The sequence below is a fragment of the Mrakia frigida genome (assembly GCF_051309035.1).
Source record: "Mrakia frigida strain ATCC 22029 unplaced genomic scaffold BDY24scaffold_8, whole genome shotgun sequence".
Taxonomy (NCBI): domain Eukaryota; kingdom Fungi; phylum Basidiomycota; class Tremellomycetes; order Cystofilobasidiales; family Mrakiaceae; genus Mrakia; species Mrakia frigida.
The window spans coordinates 713,804-737,288 of NW_027481273.1; the positions used below are offsets into that span (position 1 = coordinate 713,804).

The following is a 23,485-nucleotide window of genomic DNA, read 5'->3' on the forward strand; positions in this document are numbered from 1 at the left end:
CGGATGAGTTTCGTCGAACGCGTCGAGGAAGAGGGAGGGAGAATTTCTCTCCGTAATTACAGTACTTCTAATCCTTATATGTACTTCATATGGCAAATATGCATGCTGGTCATCTCTGGTAATCTCTTGTGAGTTGACGCGCTTGGGAAGGCCGACGAGAGACTCTTGAATCGTCGACAAGGGTCCTCGTCGCCTAGCTTTTTCTTCCTCTCTTCGTCTTGCTCCTCTACCTGAACACCGTAGCCACTCAAGAAGAAATCTCTCTTGCGGGCTGGATCAGATTCGTCGCCAGAGTTCCGTTGGTCCTGCTCGGAGCAGGAGCGTGGAGAGCTTCGAGGAGGTTGGACGAGGTTGCGAGGAGAGGGAGAGGAGGAAGAGGTCAAGTAAGAAAAGGTGTTTCGTTAACGTCATCATTCACATCGTCGCCTAGCTGTCCTTCTTCTTCCTCTATTCAACTAAGCCCTCTCCGCTCCAGGGATGAGCTCGATCCAGTAACTGCAGAAAACGAAGGGAGGTTCAGCTTATCGCCCTCTGAAACGACCCAAAGAGTTGAGAACAACTCTGTGACATGACTCACCCATCGGGATCCTTAGCAAAAGCGATGTTCTTCATCTTACTGTGCGATTCCAGTGCAAAGGGGCAGTCAGTTTCAACAATCGAGTGAAAGGAGATGAGCTCTGATCGAGTGGACGAACCCGTCGGTCAACTTCTTCTGGAACTCGACACCGAGATCCTCGAGTCGAGCACAAGCCTCCTCGATGTTCTCGACCGAGATGGCGATGTGACCTGGAGAGAATTGGAGAGAAGAAAGAACGAGAGTCAGAGGGAGCAAGAGAGGGAGAGAGGGAGGGGAAGGAAGGAGAGTTGCGAGCTCATCAAAGCTCGAGAGAAGGAAGGAAAGTTGTTAAGAGGGAAGGACATACCGAAACCTCGTCCAGGCTCAGCGTTTCCAGAAGCGTATCCCTTGAAATCTGGGTCGGACTCAGTTCCGTGCTGTCAAGAGGAAGAGAGAGGAAAAGAAGGGGAAGAAGGTGAGCTCGATCCGTCCCTCCCTCCGAACCTCTCCAGATCCATCTTTGCTCCTTCTTCGTCCCAGATCCATCCTCGGCCCACTCCGCTCCTACATCTATCCCACGTAGTGACTCACGTTCCAAGTGAGCTCGAGCAAAGCCTCTCGCTGAGCTCGCCCCTTCCTCTTCTCTTCGGCGGTCTCCTTACCGTTCGAACCGTCGTATCCGAGGAAAAAGAGGGTGAAGTCGCCCCCCTTGTGCTCGTCGATGAGATCCATTCCGAGGACTCGGGTGTAGAAGTCAAGGGACTCTGGGAGCGGGCGAAGAAGAAGAAAGGAGGTTAGCGACAAGCGAGAGAGAAGGAAAGAAAGGGTGAAGGAGAGACTCTTTGGATCTTTCACCCTCAGCATTGTATGGTTGAACTTGAAAGAAGCAGTGGCAGCAGAACGAGGAGCAGACATGGCTGTTATGTGGGAAAAGTGGCGAAGGAAGGAAGTGGGGAGAGTGGTGGTTGAGCGAAACATGAAGGTCGAGAAGGAGGACTCAGACGAGCTCAAATGAAAGAGAGCTCCCCCAAAGTGGAGGTGACGTTGCGTAATCAAAATTTCACTTCAGTTTACTGACTCAAAGATGTAGGAATATACCGGTAACACATAAAACAGACTCTGCAAAATTATCTACGAAGGCTCGAGGCGTTCAGGAGCGGATCCCTCTCCGTCTGTCGTCGCCCTTCCTCCTCTCGCTCCTCCCCTTCCTCAGACGCGTCGCCTTCATCTTCAGAAAGCAGATGATCTCCTCCTCCAAAGTCCTGTCCAACAGCTTTCCTCTCACCGAGTAGACGAGGGGCGAGCGAAGGCGCCATGTGTGTCAGGAGGAGGAAGAAAGCTGAGTCGCGAAGAGATCGAAGAGATCGAGTAAGAAAGAGGACAAGACGCTTGAAGTCAGCTCAGAAGAAGAGACAGTGGCAGAGGAAGAAAGGCGACTCACGGATTGTCAACCCGTGGACGAAGATCGAAGCGAAGATGACGAAGGACACGACCTGAAAGATCTCGGTTGCGAGACTCGAAGAGCTAACGTCCGCTTCCAGAGCGTAGTAGAGGGCTCCGACTCCCATAGGTCCAAACCAGCCGAGGAAGCTGCGCAAAGACGAGAAAACAAGGTTCGGTCAGCCAGGGAAACAGAGGAGGGGAGGTCGAAAAGACGCGTCGCACGAACACAGTTTTTCCCCAAGTTTTCACTGCAGGAAGACCCTTCGAGAACAGCAGCACTCCTGGAAGCCGCCTGAATAGGAGGACTAGTGTTGCTAGAGAGACCAAGCGCCCGAAGCTGATCGGAGAGGAGGAGGAGAGCCATTGGTCGAAAGGGAAGACTGAGCCGAGGACGGTGAAGATACAGATGTCGATCAAGCTGGGAGGAGGAACGAGTCAGTTTAAATCACAGCCTTGTCATCTTGAGGGCTGGTCGTGTAAGCTTACTTGTCCAGACCCTCGGAGAACTGGGTGAAGAAAGAGGAAGAGATCAGCTCGAGGGACGATTTGGAGACGCGTCAAACTGGAAAGAACCTCTTACTTTCGTGTGGAGTACGTTCTCAACCTCATCGTCCCAACTCATCACTACTCCAGCGACGAAACATGCGAGAAACGCATTCGTGTCCAAAAGGGTCATCGAGCCGATGACTGCGAGATGGAAAAGGGAAGAAAGAACGCGTCGAGGCCAGGAGAGTCAGTGATCTCGTTGGCGCTCGAGTTGAGTTCATTTCCTCTGAGCTATTGAGTTCCGGCAAGTGGTTACGAGCAGAAGGAAAGCTGTGATACTCACTAGCAAAACTCGTTGCCAACGAGAAAACCAGCATCGAGTCCTCGTCGATCCAGCCTCGCCTCCGGGATTGAATCAGGAGGAGCCGGACGGCGAAGCCTATGAGAGCCCCAGCGACGAGAGATAGGACGGTGTTGTAGAGGAGGATGGATGTGAGGAAGTTGGCGAGGAGCTGAAGCGAAGTTGTGGGTGCTGACGGCGGAGGGTCGGAGCTGGTCGAGACGAGGAGGGAAAGTGCAAGGAGGAGGATGGGAGTTCCTGCGTTTGACGAAATGAAGCGAGGGTAGAGTCAGTAACAAATCCCCTGATGGAGAAGGAAGGAAATGAAGTCCTAGACTGAGGTCTCTGCTTCGAGAGAGAAACGGGACGGTTCAACGCACCCAAGCCATCGTTCGCTCCCGATTCACACAGCAGCACGTCCCTCATGCTCTTCTCGACGTGTCGGTCGGCGAAGTGACCTATCGATGATAGTTTCGGGCATCAGTAAACCTCTCTCAGAACAAACTGACCCGAGGGACGAAGGAAGGACGACCAAAACTGACCCTTGATCACACTTCCAGCGAGAACGGGATCGGTAGGTCCCAGGCAAGCTCCGATCACAAGAGATTCGTACCAGCCTATTCCAGGGATCAACAGGTAGGCGAAGAGTCCGGAGATGAGGGAAGAGGTAACCATGACGGGGAAAAGGAGGGTCCCGAGAGTGACCAGATTCTTTCGATGAGCGAGATAGCGTGTCGGGAGGAGGATTCCTGCTGCGAGAACTTGAATCCTGGTTGATTGAGATGGAAGGAAGAGGTTCAGCTTGGGAAGATATCATCCGGATCGAGCTTCGAAGAGGAAAGAAGGACGAACTCACCCAAGTATGAGTCTGGCCCCCCAGCGCAAGAATTCTCTTGCCTCCTCGTTCTCGCTACCATCCGACCAACCACCAGAATCCGTAGCTGGAGAAGCTAAGAGACCCAGTCCTTTAGGGCCGAGCAGAATTCCTAGGTGGTGAGGAGGGAAAGGAGAGGAGAAGAGAAGAGAAGAAGGAAGGGAGTTTGGTGAGCTCGACGTTCCTTCCCTCTCGCCCTTCTCCACCTTCCATTTCCTCTTCAGCTGCGATCCAGGTTCTACGATGACCAAGAACTCACCAAAAAGGGTCGCGACGACTGAGCTTGGTATGAAGAACTTGCCTCGGACGAGGTGAGAGGCCAAACCAAACAGGATGAAGAAGAGGCCGAGGAGGAGGAAGAGGACGGAAATGGGGTCGAGCCATTCAGGTTGGCCTGCAAGAGAGGGCTCGCCGATTAGAGGAGGAAACGGTGACATGGTGAACAGAGTCTCTGTTTCGATGGTGGGAGTTGGAAGGGAGGGAGGGAGGAAGAGAAGGGAAAGGGGCGGACTTTCAGCCCTCGCGAATTCATGACGAGGGTTCTGTTTGAAAGTCGAGAAGAAGATTTTCGGGTTTAGATCCAGGCAGAGGCAGCTTCGAAGGGTAGCTGAATTGAGTGGCATGGATCTCGTTGCAGTAGAAAGGGACAAAGAGAGGTCAACGCTCGACGAAAGTTTCTTTCGCTCAGCCGCGACGCGTCCGAGTCTCTCTCGCTCGACGCGTCGAATGATCTCAAGATCAGTCTTGGAAGCCGTCACTGATCTCGGGTTCTAGAATGGAAAACACTCGCTCGATGCGACTTCAAAAAGCTGCGAGGCTCTCGTCGAACTCTTTCAGCGACGCGTCTAGAGTCTTCCTCCTGTACCCGATCTCATTTGCCCGTACGCCCAGCTGCGCCTCATGAAGTAGCACGTATACAGGCCCCTCAGGAGTACATTCATTCTTAGAAGTGTGCATTCCTTTCGGGGAGGTAGATCGTCTGTGTTTCGGGGTGGTTACCGTTCAGCAAAGAAGCCGCCTTGACGATCCTCAAACGCGAAGTTTTGCCTCGCAAAGTCTGAAGCAGGTTCGATCTTTGAGATCAAGGTATCTCTCCTGTGCATGTTGGAAACAATCGCGGGGTCGAGCTCGGAAAGAAAAACTGGGCCCTTGCCCTTTTGCGCCACGAGCCTGGAGTGAGCTCGCGACCTCACTTGCCTTCCATCCTCCATCCTCTCCTTCCTCCTTCCCTCCTTCCTTCCCCTTCTTCGCTCGGAACATATACCCCAGGGGGATGGCGACGGTCTCTTCATCGAATCAACGGTCCAGATTCTCCAAGCTCCTTTTACGGTCAAGCGAACGCGAACGAGAACTACCATCGCCTTCCGGGCCTGCTCCTCCTCCTCCTCCCTCCAAAGACCTCTCCCCTCCCGCTTCGCACTCCTCTCGCTCGCTCCCTCGGACTTCCTCTCCTACCAGTCGGTTCAGAAGGCCTCCTCTACCCTCGGTTCAACCTTCCAACGCTTCCTTCTACTCGTTCACCTCGAGCCCTTCCCTCCAAGGAGGACCCAACTCTCCCACTCTTCAAGAGTTCGAGGAGGAAGCCAAACCACTCTCCTCCTCTTCCTCCTCCTCCCACCTTTCTCCTACCAACAGGGACGTCAGCAGCTTCGCTAGAGGTCTCCCACCGCTACCTCCTCCTACCATCACCACAACTCCAGCAGCTCCAACCACAACAGGAGGAGGAGGAAGCTCACACCTCAAAGGGAAGAAGAGCTGGACGTTGCTCAAGCGATCTGGATCTAGCACCAATCTCAGCTTTCGCTCGGTCGAAAACGAAGAACTTCAACCCCAGAGATACGCTTCTTCCTCCCTACCACCTCGCTCGACCTCTCCCGGATGGAACAACGGTGACGGTCCGATTCTCGTTCCGCTCAGCGACGAGCCAAAGGAGAGAGCGGCGACTCTAGGAAGGAAGTCATCCAACGCTCAGCAGCTCAAGAGGAAAGGAAGCAGGATTCTCAAGTCGGCTTCGTCGACGTTGTTGGGAGTGATGGGAGGAGGTGGAGGAGGAGTGGGAGGGGGAGGAGGAGCAGAGGAAGGGACGGGGTCGCCGCGTGAGCTCGTCGAGTCGAGACGAAGGAAGAACTCCTCGACGAGCGAGAACGGCGTCCTTTTGAAGGCGAGAGAGTTCGAGGATGATGGAGGGATTGGGATGCCGTTCAACGTTCACCACGAGCTGCATCTCGAGAGCGATGATCTCAGTGCTCTGCCACAGGAATGGGTTGAGCTTCTCAGGGTGAGTTTCGCCTCCTCTTTCCCCTTCTTTTCTGTTGTATCAAGCCAAGAACTGACAAATTCTCCGTCTCTCTGGCATCTATACGACAGGCTCAAGGTCTCTCGACAACAGAACTACTTCGTTTGGCCAAGGACAAGTCCAAGTCTCAACTAGCTCGAGCGGCGGCTCTCAACATCCCAATCTCCCCTTCGTCCACCTCGATCCGATCCCTCACCTCCAGTCCGACCAAACCAGTCGTCCCATCCACTCCACCGCAACTGCCACCGTTCTCGCATACCTTCCTCACTACAGAATCCCCTCCAGCTCCACCACCACCTCCTCCTCCTCGGCCAGACTTCGCGACCAAGGGGTCTCGACTGTCCCTTCAACTTCGAGAATTCCGTGGGATCGACGTTTTCCCTCGCGAGGAAACCGACGGGGATTGGGCTCAGGGTCTACTTTCAGCTGCCCTAGGAGGAGGAGGAGGAGAGTCATCATCAGCAGTAGCAGCAGCAGCGTCGGACTCTGGATCGAGTCGAGCCGGTGCGAATCTCGTCGCGTCGCCGTCAGAAGACCGACCGCCTCTTACTCCTCGAGAGCAGCGGTCGTCCAGACTCGCCAAGAAGGGCGCAGGTCGACGGCCGAGTGATCCTCCATCGGCAGGAGAGGGAGGAGAAGCCACGTCCAGAAGCACGTCGCCGAAAACCTCCTCGACTTTCTCCCACGGAGCGTCGTCCTCAGGAGGAACCAACCATCATCCCATCACTCCACTCCCTCCCCCTGGCTCATACGTACCACCGACGAGGAAGGACTCTCGACCAGACGCTCAGCGCTCCAGCTCGGTTTCTTCCTTCGGGAGCTCGACGGAAGGTGCAGCGCCAGCAATTCGAATCCCAACCGCCTCCCGTCCTCCTCCATCGATCTCTCCTTCGGTCCCACTTCCAACCATCTCTCCAGTCTCAAGATCTCTGCCCCTTCTCCCAGCACCTCTCCTCACAACCGGACGGCCACTCCCCTCGGTCCCAGTGGAGTCTCCTCCGTCTCCGCCGCGTCCAACCACACCTCCCACTCACTCTCCTCCCAGAGCGATTCCAACGCGGAAAATCTCCACCTCTTCAAGCACCGACGGCGATGAACCTCGATCAAACACGTTCGGGACCCTCTCTGGGAAGCTGCAGGGAGGGAGGAGGAGTCCGAACGCGTTCCTTCGAAGGGAAGACGCGCCAGAAGAGACGGCTGGGAGGAGGAACGGTCAACGCGAGGAGACAGACTTCTCGGACGAGGAAGGAGGAGGTCTCGCCTATCTCGACGAGTTCGGAGCAGGAGGATCTTCGGTCGAGAATCAGGGCGGAACCTTTGGACGCGTCTCCCACCCAAACAACCCTCTTCAACGAACACCTTCCAACTCCTCTCAAACTTCAACCACCTCCCTCGTCCCCTCTCTCAACGGTGACGCTTCTATCCCAGCCTCCCACTCCAACAGCTCGATCCATCGACGACCATCCCTCGGAATGCGAAGCTCCTCCTCCTACAACTCCATGAAGGCCTCCAACCTCGACTCTCGTCTCTCCGTCATGACGGCAGCAACAGGAACGTCGAGAGTCACTTCCCTCTCCCCATCCATGATCTCCTCCGGATCCCACCTGTCCATGGACGAAGAAGCAGTCATCACTCAAGCCTTCCTCATTCCCTCCTCCTCCTCCGCCTCAGCAACGACCACCCAATTCGCTTCCACCTCCATGACTCGCCCTACCAAACCCGTTCGTCTCTTCCTAGGAGGATCCAACGGATCGTCTCGAGGAACCACCTCCTCTCCACCTCCTCCCAACCAACCCCACCTCACCAAATTGTCGTCGTCGGACGTCCCAAAAACCCTTCCGTCGGCAGGGTCTCAACAGTCGATGTTCGAGGAAGCAGAACTCGCTCTCGACGAAGCAGTCAAGATGCTCAACTCGCCGAAGAAGTACCAGGACTCGCCGACGAGGAGAGGAGGAGGAGGAGTCGCAGAGGAGGAGGAGCACCCTGTGACCCCTGGGACGCCAGCGTACTCGGACTTCCTGCATCAGTTCGGAAGCGACGACGAGGATGGGCTCGAGCAGGATGTGGTGATTCAGAGGAGACGGCCGTGAAGGAGGAAGGGGAGGAAGGAGTTTAAGGTCGAAGGAGAAGCATCTTGCGTCGTTTCAATTGTTTCGTTCTTTCTCCCAATTCTCGTTCCACGTACCTTCTCGTTTTTTTATACCACTCTCACCTTTGCACGTGTCTAGGTTCTTTCTTTGCATCATGCCCTAATCGTTTCCGCTCCCTCTCTCTCTCTCTGTCTCTCTCTCTCTCTCTCCAGCCCTCTGCATCTCTCACCTCTGCTCCTTCGTCCGTTCTCGTTCTCTCTTTTCTTGCGCCTTTCTTCCTTCTTCCTTTCTCTACTGTCTTCACTCTCTTTCAGTCTTTTGTAGTTCACCCTTTCCCTTCATTCGATACCCTTCTTACTTCCAGCTCTCATTCCTGTTTCCCTTCCTCAGTTACCTCGCTCGCTCAGATTCTAGTTCTCGTTGCTCGTACCCCCCTTCGCTTTATTCTCGCTATATCAACATCCGTTGCTCGGAATCGCTTCGCTCCTTCTTGGAAGGACAGAAAGGAGAAAGTCAACACGCGTCGCGCCCCTTAATCGCACTCCGACTCGCTCCGTTTTGAGCGGAGAGGGACCAGGAAGATGGAGAGCAAAGTGGGAAGATTTATAGATGAGGGTTTGAGCTCGTCTGTGACTTCCAGAACGAAACAGAGCGATGTGGGCTGAAGAGAAGAGACGGGAGAGGGTGCGAGGGGACCGAGGAGCGCAACGCTCAGCTTTGACCATTCTCAGAAGCAGCTGCAGACATTTTTTGGAACAAAGATCGATCGCAACTCCTGGGAAAGATTGCTTTTATGATACTTTTGAGAAAAGGTTCCATTTTTCTTGTTGGTTGGGGGAGTCAATCGAAATTTCAAGCTCGAGCTCAACCTCTCCTTCAACCTTCACCTCCCTCTCTATCTCTCTCTTATGGAAGCCCACTCACTCTCCCCTCAGTCCCTGTAACCTCATGTGGACCTCCTCAAGTCCCGTGTTCCCCTTGAACATTCTTCAAGCTCGCCCCGAAGCCGACAACTTGATCCCTCCCCGCCGCCCTTCTTCAGCTCGAGCTCACCGTCTTCCTCCTTCCTCCTCCTCCTCCTCCTCCCTCGTCGCTCCCTCCTCCGTTCCCTTCGATGTTCCACTTTCGCACTCGTACACTATCATATCCCCCAACCGCTTAATCTTCTTCGACCCTACCAGTCTGAACGCTAGAGCACTTTTGGCCGAAGTCGTCGTTCGTCCCCTCCTCGTTGAGCTCAAAAACGGCTGCTGATCTTCCCTTCCGCTCTCTCCTCTTCTATCCCCGCCTCCCTCAGACGGCTCACTCGACTCTCTGCATCACCTATATCCTATCAAAAGCAACCCACATCGTCGCCGACCCCCTTTCACCGTTTGGAGCAGCTTGTTTTCGAGGTCGGGGTTCCCTCCCTCGACTTCACTACCTCACCACTCTTCGCTGGATCGAGGACAGCCTCTGCCTGAAGGAGTGGCAACGAGAATCTCTCTACCTCTTCACCCCAGCGACATCAAACTCTACTCTCACTTCATATACGGTCTCCAGGCTACCGAAGGAGGAGTCGACGACGCTTCCCCTCGACGACGCGAGGATCAGTCCTCTTCAACAACCAATCGAGGAAGCACAGATGGTATCGGACGAGGTCGTCGAGAAGGAGATTTTCACGCTCGATGGTGGAGATCAGGATGGTTCTGGAGTAGCAGGTAGCTCTGAGTCGGAGGGAGGAGCAGGATTGGGGAGGGAGGAAGAGGACGTGTCGCTGTCAGAGTGAGTCCAGCGTCCTTCTTCGCCCTTCCTTGCGATATTCACAAACCGACCCGTTCCCTTCATGCTGTCCGATGATTCCCTCCAAAGGCCTGGACCTTCGACCGTCTCTATCAACACCACTTCTTGCAATCCGTCGGACGACGACGGTTTCGTTCGCTTTCTCGCTTCTCTTCCCTCCGATCAGAACCCTTGGAGTCAGTGTTACAACGGGCTGGACAGCTTTGATCTCTACGTCAGCATCAATGTTCGTAGATATCTCTTCGCTCTCGCCACTTCTTCCTTTTCCCAAAAGGCTGACTCTTCTCTTCGTTCCCCTTCGACGCGACAGGCCACCGTTGGAGACGCTCAGTTCTGGCGAGCGAGGTTTCGAGAGAAGACTTTCCATTTCATGCGTTTGGTGGCTTCTTTGAGGAGTGAAGCTATCTCGGAGGTCCGGGAGGAGCAGATTGTTTCGTCGAGGTGAGTTGATCTTTTCGACGCGACTTGATTTCGCCAGGACGTAGAAAGGGCCAAATGCTGACCAGCCTTTTTCATGATTTCAAGAAGGCTCGAGGACGATCTTCAAGGGGCTCAGTCGGAGGCTGAGCAGGTCAGATCGATCAGTCCATCACATCTCCGTTCCAGCTTCGTCGAGGAGGTCGAACCTCCTCTCTCTTCGACGAACGAACCCCCATCCGTCTCCCTTCTTCCTTCTCGGACTTTATCACCCGCTGCATCTGTTGCTCCCGTACCCTCAGAACAGGTTTGTTTACCTCTGGTTCCTACGGTTCGATCCAGTCGCGACGCTGACTCCTTCTCTCCCTCCTCTTTTGCTTTTTTCTTCCCTTCCCAGCTCCCGATTTCCGACGTCGACGCTCTTCCCTCTACTCGTCAAGTTACCAACCCATCTATATCTCAATCAACCTCGACGCTGGAGGAACCACCACCACCACCTCCTCCACCGCCTGAGCATCCTTCGACCAACGATTCCTCTTCTTCCTCCAACCCAACTCTCTCCACCTCCTCCACCCCTCATTCCTCCTCACCCCTCTCCTGCTCTTCTCGACGAGAATCCTACTCTCCAGAGCTGTCGTTGGCGAAGAGGAGGAGGCTCGCATCGAGCGAGGAATCGGATTCGCTTCCTCCGTCGCCAACCATCCGCGTCGACGCGTCCGAACCCGAACCCGACCTCCTGCCTTTCCCTCTCTCACCCTCCTCCTCCTCCTCCTCCCTCACTCCTCCACCCTCCCTTTCGCCTTCTCCAACTCCCTCTCCCTCTCCCTCTCCCTCAGCCTCCTCCTCCAACCTCTCCGATCAGTCCTTCGACGAACCCCCTTCCTTCCTCCTCCTCGGCGTCCCTTCCTCCTCTCTCTCGCTTCCCTCCTGGAGCCCGATATGCCACTTTTGCGGATTCCTCTCGGAACCCAACCAAGCTATCCGTTGCCAGCCAGTTTGTTTGAGCTGCCTCGACTGGCTGGACTCAGAGATCGAGGAATTAGGAGAGGAGGGTGCGGAAGGGGTGGAGGCGTTGGGGAAGGAGGAGAGGAAAGAGTGGGCGTTCAGGAGGTTGGAGGGGAATGGGTTGAGGGAGAGGAGGGGGAGGGTTAAGAGGGAGGAGGGCGGGGAGGCGGTAGAGGGAGAGGAGGAGGAGAGTTGAGCCTTCGTTATTTGTTTCCATGTCTTGTTCGTTTCGTTCCGTTCTTATACCCCTTCCAGACTTTCACTATACCCTACCCTCCATATATATCAGCATGTTCTCTCTTCTCGTCATCGCTCACACGAAAACCGTCCATCAAATCGAACCTCCCACTTCGTTCGACGCGCCGTCCTCCTTCTTCTCCTCCTCCTGCACCACCGTCTTCGTCCCCTCCTTCTCCTTCTTCAAAGCATCAGCACGATCCTTCCTCCTCTTCTTGACAGCTTTCACCAGCGCTACGATCAAGGGCACTCCAACGGGAGCGAACAGGGGCGTGTAGACGGCGTATTTGTGCTCGTCGGGCTGCGAAAAAGAGAGGGAGGGAGGTCAGGACGAAGAAGTGGTAGAGACCGGGTTGAAGGAGGTGAGGAAACTAACAAAGTAGAGAAGACCTAGCATCGTAGGGTTGAAGAACGCTCGGGACGAGAGAGCGAGCGCTTTGGAGGACCGAGGGAAGATGGAGAAGGGCGAGGAAGGGGAGGAGTTGACGATCTGGGGAGGAAGAGGACGAACGAACGAGTCAGCAAATGACGATTCGATTCGATTTCGATTGAGGAAGAAAAGAACCCTGCGACGACGCGACGCGACTCGACTCACCTCCTCCAACTCGCCCACCGCTCCGAACACATCATCCCTCACTCCTTTCCCGACCCTCATCTCCCCGATCTTGCTCACCAACCTCTCCAGTCCCCTCACGCCCTCAACGGAATCCCTCACGTTCTGCAACGTCCTCGCTCGGGCGAGCCAGGAGAGTTCCCAGCGCGTCAACGATAACGGGTTTGATTGACTCTGAGCGAAGGTGGTGTTGGGAGGAAGGAAGATGGACGGGGAGGGGAGTCCGAGGAGACGGCGGAGATGGCGGAGGTGGGAGAGGAGGGGTGGGTGAAGAAGGGAAGGGGAGAGGGTGGAGGAGGAGGAAGAAGAGGGAGAGGGAGCAGGGTTGAGGAGGACGAGAGAGCCTTGTTGAGGGATCAGGAAGGAAGTGGAGGTTTTATCTGCGAGGTATACAAAGCCGAGTTGAAAACATATTGCGAGTCAGCTTTGTTTCATTTTTCCCCGCTCGTTTGAGAGCAAAAACCGAGAACGAGTTGAGTTTTCCGAACTGACCTCCCTCGCCTTCAAACCTCAAAGGTCTCCTCCCTCCTCTGGGCACAAACATCATGAACTGCAAGGTAGGTCCATCATCCACGACGCCTTGAGACCCAAGGGACCACTGCTCCGAGTTGACAAAAGCTTTGGTGTCCTCCTTCTCGACGACCCAGGTCGACGTTAGAGCTGCTGGCGTTCCTTCCTCTCCAGTGTCGGTCTTAATAGCGGGTAAGAAGCGTTCCACAGGCGTGATAGAAAGCGGCGAATGATACTGAATCTGGGACTCGAGCGTAAACGTGTGCAGAGGCGAAAGCGCGTCGAGCAGAGGTTGGATGGTCGCTGTTCAAAGTCCAAAAGAACGAAGACGACGGTAGAGTTCAGAGTCAGGTTTCGTCCTTTCCAGGACGAACGACGTATACATTGCCCTAAAAGAACAAAAAGCGAGCTCATCAACATACCTTTCAACCCCTTCTCAATCTCCCACCCCGTCGGGTTCCCTCCCCCTCCTCCCGGCTCGGTCACATCCTCGAGCAGCAACGTGAACGCGAGAGTGTAGTGATCCGAGAACTTGGCTGTTCTCGGATCCTCTTGGGAAGAGGTGGGGAAGAGGTGGGAGAGCGTGCGGGAGAGGTAGGACGGGAGGGAGGCTAACGAAGACGAAGGAAAGGGGAGAGCGACTAGGTGAGCTGAGAGAGAGAGCGTGAGCGTGAGGAGAGCGACGAAAACGAACCATAGTTCTCTGGACAAATTTGAACGTAGAGCGTTGAGTCTCCTATCGATCCGAGGAGAGGAGGAGGAGGAGCGTCAGAGAAGGAGGCGGAGGAGGAGGAGCTTGTCGAGGGCTGAAGGACGATCTCCCAAGGGGTCGTCGAGCTGGACGTTGTTGAGCTTCCGTTATCTGCTTCCGACCCCGACCCACAAACAGATCAGCTCCCTGCCGTGTCTTATCTAGAAAAGAACGACGCTCCGCAGACTCACCTCCTCGCACCCCCTCCCTACTCGTCGTCAGCCAGATCTCCTCCCTCCCTCTCCCGTCCACCTTCTCCAGCTCCCTCCTCACTTCCTGCACCAAACGAGCCTCGTCCAGCCAACTCGGATCGCCCTGGACGCTGAGGAGGACGGTTTCCGAGAACCGCAAGGTCTGCGATATCGATCGATCGAAGAGGGAGAGGTCAGCTTTTGAACGAAGGAAAAGAGGTGGAGAGGGAAGGAAGGAAAGCGAAGCTCACCTCGAGCGATGTTCGAGACTGGTCCGAAAGCGAGCGCAGAGGAAGTCGTTCGATCGAAGTGGAGATCCACCAGAAGGGCAGGGAGAAGAGGATGATTGTCCAGAAGGAGAGGAGGATCGGGGACATCCTTTGTTGTGGAGTGAGTGAGTGTTGGGAGGGAAGGAGGGCTGGGTTGATGATGAGCTCGAAACGAAACGAGATCTTGGTTGGTTGGTTTCGATTGCTCCGGACTCGATTTTTGTCGATGGGTATATATTGTTGGTTTGAGGTCTGAGGCTTGCTCGGAAAGAGAGCACAGAAGAGAGGGTTGTGATTTTTCTTTGCGAGAGAGAGGGACCAGGCAGAAGAGGATAAACGAAACACGTCGAGAGCGAGAGTAGCGCAAAGTTAAACGAGAAGGTGTAAAAACTAGTTGGAGAAAGTCAAGCAAAGCAGCAACTATCGAGAGAGAGAGAAAGGAAACGTAAAAGCAAAGCGAAGCGAAACCTAAACGAAGAACAAACGAAAACACACACAAAAAGCAAACCCATCCACCCCTCCTCTCCTTCCTCCCTACTGAGGCGCACTCGTCAAGTACCCCAATGGCACCAACCCCTGCGAGCCCGTCTCAACCATCTCCCCCTCCACCGCACTGAACGCCGGGTTCTGGATCAAGAGGGTGGCCACGACCCAACCGACTCCTCCAGAGGCGTGGACGCGGACGAGGTCGTTCTCCGCGAGGGAGAGTTCGGCAGGGGCTTCGGATTGGAAGCTACATACGTCGAGGTGGGAGAAGAAGAGTAGATGGGTGGGAGGGTAGATGGGGAGGGAAAGGGGGAGTCAGGGGTTGAGAGACGAGAGAGAGACGACGCGTCTCGAACGACGAGCGGGTTCGGGACGGGTAAGAAAGGAAAAGGTACGAGCGAGAAGGGAAGGACTCACGCGTAAAGAGCTCTGTACACCCCTGGTTCCGGATCGATCTGGTACCTTGATCCTTCCGGTTCAGGAGGAGGGAACGATCCTGTTGAACTGGCCGAGAACGGTTCTTCCTCCTCCTCTCCGTAGTCTCTCCTCTCCTCGTCCTCGTCCGATTCCTCATCCTCGTACCCATCATCGTCTTCATCCTCCTCTTCCTCCTCGTCGTCTTGACGTCCACCACCTCCGTACCCGAACCGTCTGCCACCACCCAAGCCAAATCCGCCTCCTCCTCCCCAGCCGTTGTTGCTCGACGAGGAAGCCTCCTCGGCGGCTTTGTGAGCTGCTTGTCTGGCGAGAAAGATCTCTGCTCGAATGGGACCTTGACCGATGTGACGTTCGTCTCCGGGTGGGAAAGCGTAATCTCTGATGGAGAGAGGTGGGGGTGAGAGGGAACGAGCTCGAGGTTGAACGGTCGAGTCCCTTTCTCTTGAAGTGCGACGACGACGTGAGCGAGAGGAGGAGGAAGTGGTGGAGTGGAGAGAGGTTGTTGAAGAAGAAGAGGAAGGGTTCAGTGGGGCTGGTCGGGTTGAAGAGGAGGAGGAGGAGGAGGAGGAGGTCGAGAGACGGTTGGGGATGGGGAGAGGGTGAGGAGAGGAGGAGGTCGTGAGGTCGTGTGCTGAGGAGGAGGAGGTGAAAGGAGCGGGTTGGAGTTCTGCTGGTGCAATGGGAGGCATATCGAGTGGATGAGGTTGGGAGAGAGAGGAAGCTGTTGAGATTCGTCTATAGTTGAAAGCGTCGGTGTGATCTTCGGTTGAGGAGGAGGGAAGATGAGGAGTGACATCTCCGTGTGGGTCGTCGACACGAGCTCGTCCTTGTTCTCCTTCGAAGAGGTTGGCGTCTTCCATCTCGTCGTTGGCCTCTCCTGATCTCCGTTCCTTGCCTCCTTCGACGATGAGAGGAAGCTCGTTCCCGTCCGTCGACGAGGAGGCTGGTTGTTGTTGTTGTTGTTGTTGTTGTTGAGTGAGGGTCGAAGGCGAGGAGGAGGGAAGGTCGTGCTCCTCCTCCTCTTCCTCCTCCCGTTCTGAAGCTGTCCGACGACGAGAGGAAGATGCTGATCTACTGCTGGCCGTTGAAGATTCGACCTTGAGCTTCATGATCCTCTCGAATTCTTCGTTCTCTGATGGAGGAGGGATGAACGTTGAGCTTGGGGAGGGGAAGGGAGGAGATTGAGAACGAGACGACGACGAGGGAGGAGCGACCGTGGCTTGAGCAGGCGAGAAGGGAGGAGTCGTTGATGGAGGAGATCCTTCTCAAGGAGAGAAGAAGAAGAAGACGAGGAGGAAAACGTGAGTGGATGGATTTCAAGATGAGAAGCGAACAAAAGGAGGGACGACGAGGGAAGGAAGACGTTGTTTGCTCACTCGACAGGGAAGAAGGGAAGGCCATCCGAGGAGGAAGAGCTCGATTTTCGCGTCTAGTAGATCCAAAAGAGGAAAGAAGAGGAGGAAGGGGTATAGATCCTGAGAATCGACTTTCTCTCTGTTGTTGGAGTTGAGGGAGAAACGAGAGGACAAGGAAGGAACGTCAGAGCAACCCCTCTCCTTCGCGTAGTCGTCGAGCTCGCCCTTCCCTTCCCTCCTTCCCGCTCAACCGCCAGCATTGAAAGAACAACACACTAGAATCTACCCCCACAGGGTTGACCTTCCTTCCTTCTCCATAGATGTCGTCGACTTTCAATCCGAAAGCCGTTCCTTTCACTCCTTCGACTCAGCCCACAGCTTCCACCTCCACCCTCCCTCCTCCTCCTCCTCCTCCTTCCTCCTCCCGTCCCACTCGAATCTCTCCCGTTCCTCCTAAACCTCTGGTCTGCAAGTTCTTCAACACCGAGAAGGGATGCGTACAGTCTTGTAGATTTGTTCATGGTTCGTTCCCTTCGCTTTCGCTCTTTCTGTGCTTCCCAAAACAAGCGAGTTCGAGCCAGCCCTCCTCTCCTCCCGAGCTGACTCTCCTCCTCTTCCTACAGAGGCCCCAGGCTCAGTAGGACCTCCCAACGCTGGTATCAACTCTCGGAACAAGCCTCAACGGATCCTTGAGCTGCAAGAGCGGAAAGGGAAGGGGAAGGGCAAGGCAACCTCCTCGACAGCTGCTCTCCCTCCTGCAACCGACTCCCCTTCGCCCCCGTTCGTCGAGAAGAAGCAGCCGACTCTTCCTGTTTGCAAGTTCTGGCAGCGAGGTGAGCTCTCTCAAGTCTCGTACTTTGAAAAGAGTTGTCCATTAAGCTAACTTTTGACCTTCTCGTTCCATTTCCTTTCGTTCCAGGCTACTGTCATCGCTCAACAACCTGCCTCTTCCCTCACCCTGCCGCTTCAACTTCTTCAACGGGTTCAGAGAACCAGAACGAGCCTTCAGAGATTACCTGTTCTGTGTGCTTCGAAGGGAATCCGGAGTTCTTTGGTTTGCTAGGTGAGAGCTGTTCTTCCCTTGTTGTTCGAGTTGAGCTCGCGACGGTCCTCGACTCGATCACTTCCTGGCAAGACCTGAACACTGACCTTCGTTCTCTTTGATCTTCGGATTCAGAGAACTGCTCCCATGTCTTCTGTCTCACGTGAGTCTTTTTCGTTCTTCGTTCTCGTGCTGCGACGCGCCTTTTTTTCTTTCGAAGGACGGGCTCTCCTCTTTCCCTTTCCGACGAGGAGCCGTCGAAGTCTTCTCAGCTGAAAGCTGAACCGTGTTGCCTCGCTCTTATCAGGTGTATCCGGGAGTGGAGAGACCCCAAGAAGAAGGAAACAGCTCAGACGAACGCCAAACTCTGTCAGTCTCGTCTTCCCCTTCCTCCTCTGCCTTCCTCCCGTCGGCCTCACGCGTTTCTCTTCCTCATCTCGCTCGTCGACGCGTTGCTGACTCCATCCTCGACTCTCGCCTCTTATCCATGATACTCTTACAGGTCCCCTCTGCCGAGGAAAGTCGGACTTCATCACTCCCTCGTCCAGGTTCGTTGAAGAAGGAGAGGAGAAACGAACGATCATCGCCAACTACAAGGAAGCCATGAAGCAGAAACCCTGTCGATACTTCGCAGAGTCTCGTACGGCTCGGCCGTTTTGTCCTTACGCCGATAGCTGGTTCGTTCTCCCTCTCTTTCATCGCTCAGTCGCTCCGCTTCTCTCTGACGACCCTTCCCGCGTCTCCCTCCCTCGTTTCCCTTTCCCTCAGCTTTTACGCCCACACCCTCCCCAACTCCACCACTCCCTTCCTCTTTCACTCCACCGTCCAAACCTCCATGGCTCGTCACAAATCCCGTCGGCCTCCTCCCGGGTCCAACGACCCTCTCCGAAACTTCCTCGGAGCAGGAGGTCGTTCCATTTTCCCCTTCGGGATCGGAGGACCCCCAGGTGGAGGTGGGCTGACCGGTCCAGGGGGGTTGGACTGGTTCTTGAACTCGATGGAGAACGCTTTGCTGGCGGAAGGAGGAGGGTGAGTCTTTTTGCCTTTCGTCGACGACGCGTCGTTCGCTTTTTCCTTCTTTATCGTTCCTGACCTTTTCCTTCTTCCTTTGACGTTGGATCCTTTCTCAGAGCCGTCGACCCAACCAACACAGCAGTCTACCTCTCCCAGATCTTCGGTCGCGTCCTAGGTATCGGCGAGGAAGCAGCAAACGGAGGAGGAGGCGGACCTCCTCCTCTCGTCTCAGTCAACAACCGTCCCATCCCAACGGGAGTAGGAGCTGGACTCCCGCGTCCTCGGCAACAATCCGAAGGAGACGAATCCGACAGCTCCATGCCCGAACTCGTCGAATCCCACCGTCGTCAACCCTACCCTCCATTCGAACCTGAAAGCGCGACGGACACGGATTCGGACTCGTCCCCTCCTCCTCTCATCCCCATCGGAGCCCGGTATCGATCCACTACGACCAACGCTCCGAGACCAGCACCAGTTCAGCGTCGTCCAAACAACAACGCCAACGGAAACGAGTCGTCGGATTCAGATGGAGGTCCACCGCCCCTTGTCCCCGCTCGACCTCCTCCCTCTCACAACCGCAACCGCGACGCTCGAAGAGATTCGGATTCGGATTCGATGCCAGCTCTAGTTTCATTACGAGCTCCTCGAAGTCAACCCTCCCACCAAGCTCCTCGAGCTCCAACTCCAGCTCCTCGTCCTCGTCTTCCTCCTCCTCAGGACTCGGACTCGGACTCGGATCCCATGCCTGAGCTCGTCCCAGTTGGACGACCTCGTCCTCTCTTCATCGCTCGAGAACCCCTCCAACTTCCTCCCCAAGACCAAGTTTCCGCTCTCCCCCAAGCGAGACGCGACGACGACGAGGAGGAGGAGGAAGACGGACCACCTCCTCTCGTCACTACCCGGGAATCCTACCAAATCCCTCCTCAAGTTCTCAATCTTCTTCACACGGGAATCGAGGACGAGGAAGAGGACGACGACGACGGACCTCCTCCCCTCGTCACTACCCGGGAATCCTACCAAATCCCTCCTCAAGTGAGCGACGACAACGACGGACGATCTCCTCCTTCCTTCGGTTCCCGTCGACAAACGAACCCAAACCCTCCTCCTACAACTTCAACCTCGAACCCTCTACCAGCAGCGGATGGACCAGGAATCTCAGCGACCTTCATGGGAGCAGCCGTTCGAGCTCTGGCAGGAGGGATGTTTGGAGTTCAGAACGCGAGGATGCCGGATCTGTCGAACGTGGGGACGAACGTTGGGTTTGGGAGTCGAAGAAGGCCGACGACGACGACGACGACAACGACGAACAACAACGGTCCTGCTTCTGCCAGCCCTTCGTCGTCGAACGCTCCCGCTGCCGCTGCTGGAAGCTCTGGGAGTGGAGCTGCAGTGAACCGAAGGGAGAGGAGACGACTGGCTCGAGAGGAGCAGGAGCGGGAGGAGGAGGAGGAGGTGCCTGGGTTGGTTGAGGTTGAGGTTGGTGGGATGGGTGGACGGGTGATAGATATTGGGACGGGGTGGGAGCTGGATGAGCTGGATTAGATGGGGGAGGTGGACGGGTGGAGGAGAGAGAGAGTCGGTGGGGCGGAGAGGAAGGAAGAGGGAGAGGGAGAGGGAGAGGAGAGGGAGTGGTTTGACGCGAGGAAGAGGAACGGAGGGATGGGCTTTGGTGTGCTTGTAGGGCTGCGACGTTCTGTTGTGATGACTTGAATGAGGGAGAGGAAGAGAGGAAGGTGTCTTGCGTCGAGTTCGTTGCTCGTTTTTTTTAATTCGAGTCCGGAGAGGATACGATAAAGTTCGTTGATAGATGGATTGGTAGATCGTTCTAAGACGTGAAGACAGGACTGAAAACAGAGTACAGATTGTGAAAGAACGGGAAGACGGGGAAACCAAAAGTCGCGTCGCGTCCCGATTCCCCTCCTCTCCTTTGTTTCCCAACAACCTCCGCCTCCGACACTTCTCCCCCAAGCTTCAAAGCCGTTCCTTCCTTTCGAGGCTTACCCCTCAGAAACCCCAACCCAACCTCTTCGACGTCCACGCCCCTCCAACCTACTCCCCTCTCCTCCCCTCCTTCCCAAACACCCACTCCCTCCTCTGCTTCAAACCCTTCTCCACCAGCACCTCCGTGACCCAAATCATCTTCTTGTCCCCTTCCATCCCCAGGCGCTCGGCTTTCGCCATCGTCTTCGACGTACGAGCTTCGCAGACGTCGCAAACAACTTCCTCCCTCCTCGTTCGATCCTTCTCTACGAGGTGGAGGGAGTTGTAGGTGGGAGAGTCGTCTTCGCCACATAAGTAGCAGAAAGGGGAGGTGGAGGAGCAGGTGGAAGGTTTGGATCCAAGAACGAGGAAGGAGAGAGGCTCGAGGCCTTCGTCGTCTGAGGATGATGGTTCGATTTGAGGTTGAGCGGGAGGAGGAGGACGAGGAGCGGGAAGGGTGCTGGAGGAGCTTTGGTTTGGCGGTGGAGGTGTAGGTGGTGGAAGGTTGGAAATAAGGATATCGAGAGTGGACCCGGAGGGAAGACGGGAGGAGGAGGAGGAGGAGGAGGAGAGAGGGGGGGAGCGGTGGGAGGTGGGAGAGGGATGGGACGAAGACGCGACGGCGTTGGTGAATGGTTTGGGAAGGGGAAGCGTTGGTTCAAGAGCTGAAGGTTGTTGTTGTGAAGAAGTAGGCGGAGAGTGAGGCTTCGGTGCTGGTTTTGCGGGTCGAGAAGAGGGGAGGGAGAGGCGATGGGAAGTGGACGACGACGCGACGGCGTTGAGTGGTTGGCTTGGAAGACTGATCCTCCTCCTTTTCGACGATCCTGACTGCGAGGGCGGAGAAGATTTCCTCCGGCAAGAGGAGGAGGAGATCCGAACGGGGTCGAGCGGTTGAATCTCTTCGTCCAACTCCTTATCGTCTCCCAAAGATTCCTCCTCCTCCTCCTCCTGTGTCCCTTCTCCTCTTCTCAGAGCCTCGATTTCAAAGTGGATCCTGAACTTCTTGCGACGGTAGTAAGCCTTGCATTGATTGACGCTCATCTCGGGGTACTTCAGGAATCCAGCAGAAGAGGAAGACAACGAAGACGAGAACCGGGTCAGCATCGTTTGTTCGAGGCGGTCTCGAACGAAAGAAAGAAGACACGTACCTTCTGTATGAATTCTCGGAAGACGTCCAGGTTGCTTCTCTCTCCCTGACTAGAGAACATCTTGCAGAGATCTCGAGCCATCTCTCGACTCCAGGTTGAACGTTTGCCTGGTACCGGGGTTGTTGTCGACGCGTCGTGCGGCCTCGGTGGCTGAATCGCGTCTCCGTAGTGAGTTCGATATCGTCTACGATGAGCGATGACGCCTTCGGAGGTACGAATGGGGTACTAAAAGATCGAAGGGAGATATACGAAGAGCCCATCAGCGCCGAGTTGGAAATGAGTTGGGAGTGAAGAAGGGACTCACGCTCTTGACGAAAGCTCGAGCAATGTCAATCGTTCTGGATCCATCCATACGAGCCATGAGAGAGACAAGATCCTCGCTCTCCTTCGATGACCATGCCATACCGGGAGGGGGACGTGAGGTGGAACAGGAAGCGAGGTTCGAACTGAGAAAAGCGACGCGAGGAAGCGAGGTGTTCAGCTCTTCGCTTCTTCAAACAGGTTGAGTCTACATTCAAGCAATCGACTCACGAAAGAGTATCAGACCCAAGTTCTGACGTGTCCGAATCTGACGAGTCTCCGAGTTCCGAGAGCGACGACGATCCCGAACGTTCTCCTCGATCCTTCTCATCCTCCTCCTCGACTTCAGCCGATTCGGGATGCTCGCAGACGATGCCTTGACCGTTCGAGGATGCTTTCAGCTGGGAAATCCTAGCGTCGAAGAACCTTCTCTTGAAATTGTAGTAGGTGCGATACGAGGTAGCTTTTCGAGAGGGATGCTGCACGGAAACCGACAGAGAGCCGTTAGTCTCTCGAGCATGCTCGGCAGGGTAAAAAAAAAAAGTGAGCTCAACTTACACGTCTGTGATACTCATTCCAAATCGGAGGACCATAATGGCTGAGGGAAGGGTCCGAAGCGAGGAATCGGGCCAGCTCTTCCTTCTCCTCGTTACTCCAGGTTCCAGGTCTCACGCGGTTCGTCAGGTTATCGGATGGAGGACTTAAACTGGAGACAACAGTAAGTAAGTCAGCGTCTGCTCGGAACTTGGAGAGAACGTGGTCATTGGAGAGGGAGGAGAAGAGAAATAACAGATTTCCGACTCACGCGCCGTTGCTCTCCTCCTGAAACTCCACAGCAGCGGAACCCTCCTCGACTGCCTGGAAGGAACGCGCCAACTTGTCGATGATACTCCTCTGAGATCTGTAGTGGATGTAGTAAGCGTCGGCGGAGCGAAAGGGATGCTGTCGCAAGAAACAAACCCCTCCGTCAGGACCGCTAGCTCGCAACCTCGATCTTTTCGAGGGAAGAAGGGGAACTCACCATCTTCTGATGCTGGTTCCATATTGAAAGGTAGCCTGTTCCATCGTCCTGAGGATCTGAGGCAAGGAACCGAGCCATCTCCTTCTCTTCCTCGGGAAGCCAAAGCCTGACTTTGCCTCCGTGACGAGCTCGCTCTCCTGCTTTGACGACCTCCGACGATGACGACCGGATATCGGGTAGACTGAGACCATAATCCTCCTCTGGCAAAGCCTCCTCCTCCAGAAACGAATCGACGACCCACTGATACGAGACGCGTCGAGGGAGAGGTTGAGTTCGGGAAGCGAGGGTCTCGTTCTTTACGTTGGGGTCGAGGATGATATGGGAAGCTTGGTTGATATCGGTGGTAGAGAAGTTGGAAGACGAAGCTCCAGAGGCTGCTGCTTTCCTCTGTGAGCGAGGAGAAGGGAGAGGGGGAAGAAGGGAGAGGTCAGCCCCAAAGGAAGGAGGAGAGTAAATTCGTGCGAGCTCAACATTTCCTTCCTTCTCTTCTTTCGAAGCGCTGAAAGAGACTCACCTCGAGCGTCTTTTGGAGAGATTGAGCCTTGATAGAGATGGGATCGAAGTAGAGTCGGATGTTGGGGTCTGAGAAGGGCCAAACTGGAGGTGGCAGGGCGACTTCGAGAAGGGAGGAGGAAGAGGAAGGGAGGGTTGAAGGAGGAAGGGGATGGCCGACAGCCTCTTCCTCTTGAGATGGAGCTGGAGGGACAAGGTCGAAAGGGTTGGGACGAGAGGACATGTTCGAGGAGTGTAGAGTCTGTAGCTGTACTCGAAGGTCCGAACGAAAGGGTGCCTCCAAGAGGAGGGCGGTCGGTGTTGGCGGGACGAAAGAGGGGCGGCGACG

General features: G+C 55.3%; 7 protein-coding genes across 7 annotated transcripts; 2 read left to right on the top strand and 5 right to left on the bottom strand.

Annotated features, from left to right (window-relative positions):
• Window positions 1-111: 111 nt before the first annotated feature.
• On the bottom strand, window positions 112-1,523 carry GLO1 (lactoylglutathione lyase GLO1). Its single transcript, XM_076639610.1, has 6 exons — window positions 1,396-1,523; window positions 1,148-1,320; window positions 924-993; window positions 696-786; window positions 578-616; window positions 112-495 (listed from the first exon to the last, which is right to left on the bottom strand). Exons 1-6 carry the CDS (start codon window positions 1,469-1,471, stop codon window positions 456-458), a joined length of 489 nt encoding a protein of 162 aa, XP_076498638.1. The 5' UTR covers window positions 1,472-1,523; the 3' UTR covers window positions 112-455.
• Window positions 1,524-1,956: 433 nt separating this feature from the next.
• On the bottom strand, window positions 1,957-4,136 carry BDY24DRAFT_338322 (Cation/H+ exchanger; the record flags this gene model as incomplete). The annotated part of the gene is made up of 8 exons (XM_076637325.1): window positions 1,957-2,146; window positions 2,226-2,417; window positions 2,554-2,686; window positions 2,829-3,083; window positions 3,206-3,283; window positions 3,368-3,594; window positions 3,682-3,811; window positions 3,959-4,136. The coding sequence occupies 8 exons, from the start codon at window positions 4,134-4,136 to the stop codon at window positions 1,957-1,959; spliced, it is 1,383 nt and encodes a 460-aa protein (XP_076498639.1).
• Window positions 4,137-4,909: 773 nt separating this feature from the next.
• BDY24DRAFT_277329 (uncharacterized protein) lies at window positions 4,910-8,560 on the top strand. Its single transcript, XM_076636946.1, has 2 exons — window positions 4,910-5,977; window positions 6,067-8,560. The coding sequence occupies exons 1-2, from the start codon at window positions 4,973-4,975 to the stop codon at window positions 8,083-8,085; spliced, it is 3,024 nt and encodes a 1,007-aa protein (XP_076498640.1). The 5' UTR covers window positions 4,910-4,972; the 3' UTR covers window positions 8,086-8,560.
• Window positions 8,561-11,552: 2,992 nt separating this feature from the next.
• GPI17 (GPI-anchor transamidase GPI17) lies at window positions 11,553-14,008 on the bottom strand. The gene is made up of 8 exons (XM_076636947.1): window positions 13,843-14,008; window positions 13,592-13,754; window positions 13,344-13,511; window positions 13,072-13,260; window positions 12,632-12,952; window positions 12,122-12,519; window positions 11,903-12,016; window positions 11,553-11,827 (listed from the first exon to the last, which is right to left on the bottom strand). Exons 1-8 carry the CDS (start codon window positions 13,966-13,968, stop codon window positions 11,621-11,623), a joined length of 1,686 nt encoding a protein of 561 aa, XP_076498641.1. The 5' UTR covers window positions 13,969-14,008; the 3' UTR covers window positions 11,553-11,620.
• Window positions 14,009-14,154: 146 nt separating this feature from the next.
• BDY24DRAFT_383075 (SH3 domain-containing protein) lies at window positions 14,155-16,292 on the bottom strand. Its single transcript, XM_076639611.1, has 3 exons — window positions 16,161-16,292; window positions 14,764-16,045; window positions 14,155-14,593 (listed from the first exon to the last, which is right to left on the bottom strand). The coding sequence occupies exons 1-3, from the start codon at window positions 16,183-16,185 to the stop codon at window positions 14,395-14,397; spliced, it is 1,506 nt and encodes a 501-aa protein (XP_076498642.1). The 5' UTR covers window positions 16,186-16,292; the 3' UTR covers window positions 14,155-14,394.
• Window positions 16,293-17,877: 1,585 nt separating this feature from the next.
• BDY24DRAFT_277389 (uncharacterized protein) lies at window positions 17,878-19,991 on the top strand. The gene is made up of 2 exons (XM_076636948.1): window positions 17,878-18,210; window positions 18,312-19,991. The coding sequence occupies exons 1-2, from the start codon at window positions 18,017-18,019 to the stop codon at window positions 19,735-19,737; spliced, it is 1,620 nt and encodes a 539-aa protein (XP_076498643.1). The 5' UTR covers window positions 17,878-18,016; the 3' UTR covers window positions 19,738-19,991.
• A 12-nt stretch (window positions 19,992-20,003) lies between these two features.
• Window positions 20,004-23,468, bottom strand: BDY24DRAFT_383084 (uncharacterized protein). Its single transcript, XM_076639612.1, has 8 exons — window positions 23,159-23,468; window positions 22,645-23,031; window positions 22,429-22,565; window positions 22,182-22,329; window positions 21,855-22,102; window positions 21,628-21,769; window positions 21,324-21,548; window positions 20,004-21,225 (listed from the first exon to the last, which is right to left on the bottom strand). Exons 1-8 carry the CDS (start codon window positions 23,378-23,380, stop codon window positions 20,245-20,247), a joined length of 2,490 nt encoding a protein of 829 aa, XP_076498644.1. The 5' UTR covers window positions 23,381-23,468; the 3' UTR covers window positions 20,004-20,244.
• Window positions 23,469-23,485: the final 17 nt, after the last annotated feature.

Coding starts and splice junctions, on each gene's coding strand:
- BDY24DRAFT_277389 (XM_076636948.1), top strand. CDS start 18,017: ATGGCTCGTCACAAATCCCGTCGGCCTCCTCCCGGGTCCAACGACCCT. Junction 18,211..18,311: donor TTGCTGGCGGAAGGAGGAGG/GTGAGTCTTTTT, acceptor ATCCTTTCTCAG/AGCCGTCGACCCAACCAACA.
- BDY24DRAFT_383075 (XM_076639611.1), bottom strand. CDS start 16,185: ATGGCCTTCCCTTCTTCCCTGTCGA. Junction 16,046..16,160: donor CTTCCCTTCTTCCCTGTCGA/GTGAGCAAACAA, acceptor CTCCTTGAGAAG/GATCTCCTCCATCAACGACT. Junction 14,594..14,763: donor GTGTACAGAGCTCTTTACGC/GTGAGTCCTTCC, acceptor CGACGTATGTAG/CTTCCAATCCGAAGCCCCTG.
- BDY24DRAFT_277329 (XM_076636946.1), top strand. CDS start 4,973: ATGGCGACGGTCTCTTCATCGAATCAACGGTCCAGATTCTCCAAGCTC. Junction 5,978..6,066: donor AATGGGTTGAGCTTCTCAGG/GTGAGTTTCGCC, acceptor TCTATACGACAG/GCTCAAGGTCTCTCGACAAC.
- GPI17 (XM_076636947.1), bottom strand. CDS start 13,968: ATGTCCCCGATCCTCCTCTCCTTCTGGACAATCATCCTCTTCTCCCTG. Junction 12,953..13,071: donor GATTGAGAAGGGGTTGAAAG/GTATGTTGATGA, acceptor GACTTTGAACAG/CGACCATCCAACCTCTGCTC. Junction 12,520..12,631: donor GAGGTTTGAAGGCGAGGGAG/GTCAGTTCGGAA, acceptor TATACCTCGCAG/ATAAAACCTCCACTTCCTTC.
- BDY24DRAFT_383084 (XM_076639612.1), bottom strand. CDS start 23,380: ATGTCCTCTCGTCCCAACCCTTTCGACCTTGTCCCTCCAGCTCCATCT. Junction 22,103..22,181: donor GGAATGAGTATCACAGACGT/GTAAGTTGAGCT, acceptor GTTTCCGTGCAG/CATCCCTCTCGAAAAGCTAC. Junction 21,549..21,627: donor CTCGAGCTTTCGTCAAGAGC/GTGAGTCCCTTC, acceptor TCGATCTTTTAG/TACCCCATTCGTACCTCCGA.
- GLO1 (XM_076639610.1), bottom strand. CDS start 1,471: ATGTCTGCTCCTCGTTCTGCTGCCACTGCTTCTTTCAAGTTCAACCAT. Junction 787..923: donor TGAGCCTGGACGAGGTTTCG/GTATGTCCTTCC, acceptor AATTCTCTCCAG/GTCACATCGCCATCTCGGTC. Junction 496..577: donor TTTGCTAAGGATCCCGATGG/GTGAGTCATGTC, acceptor CGTTTTCTGCAG/TTACTGGATCGAGCTCATCC.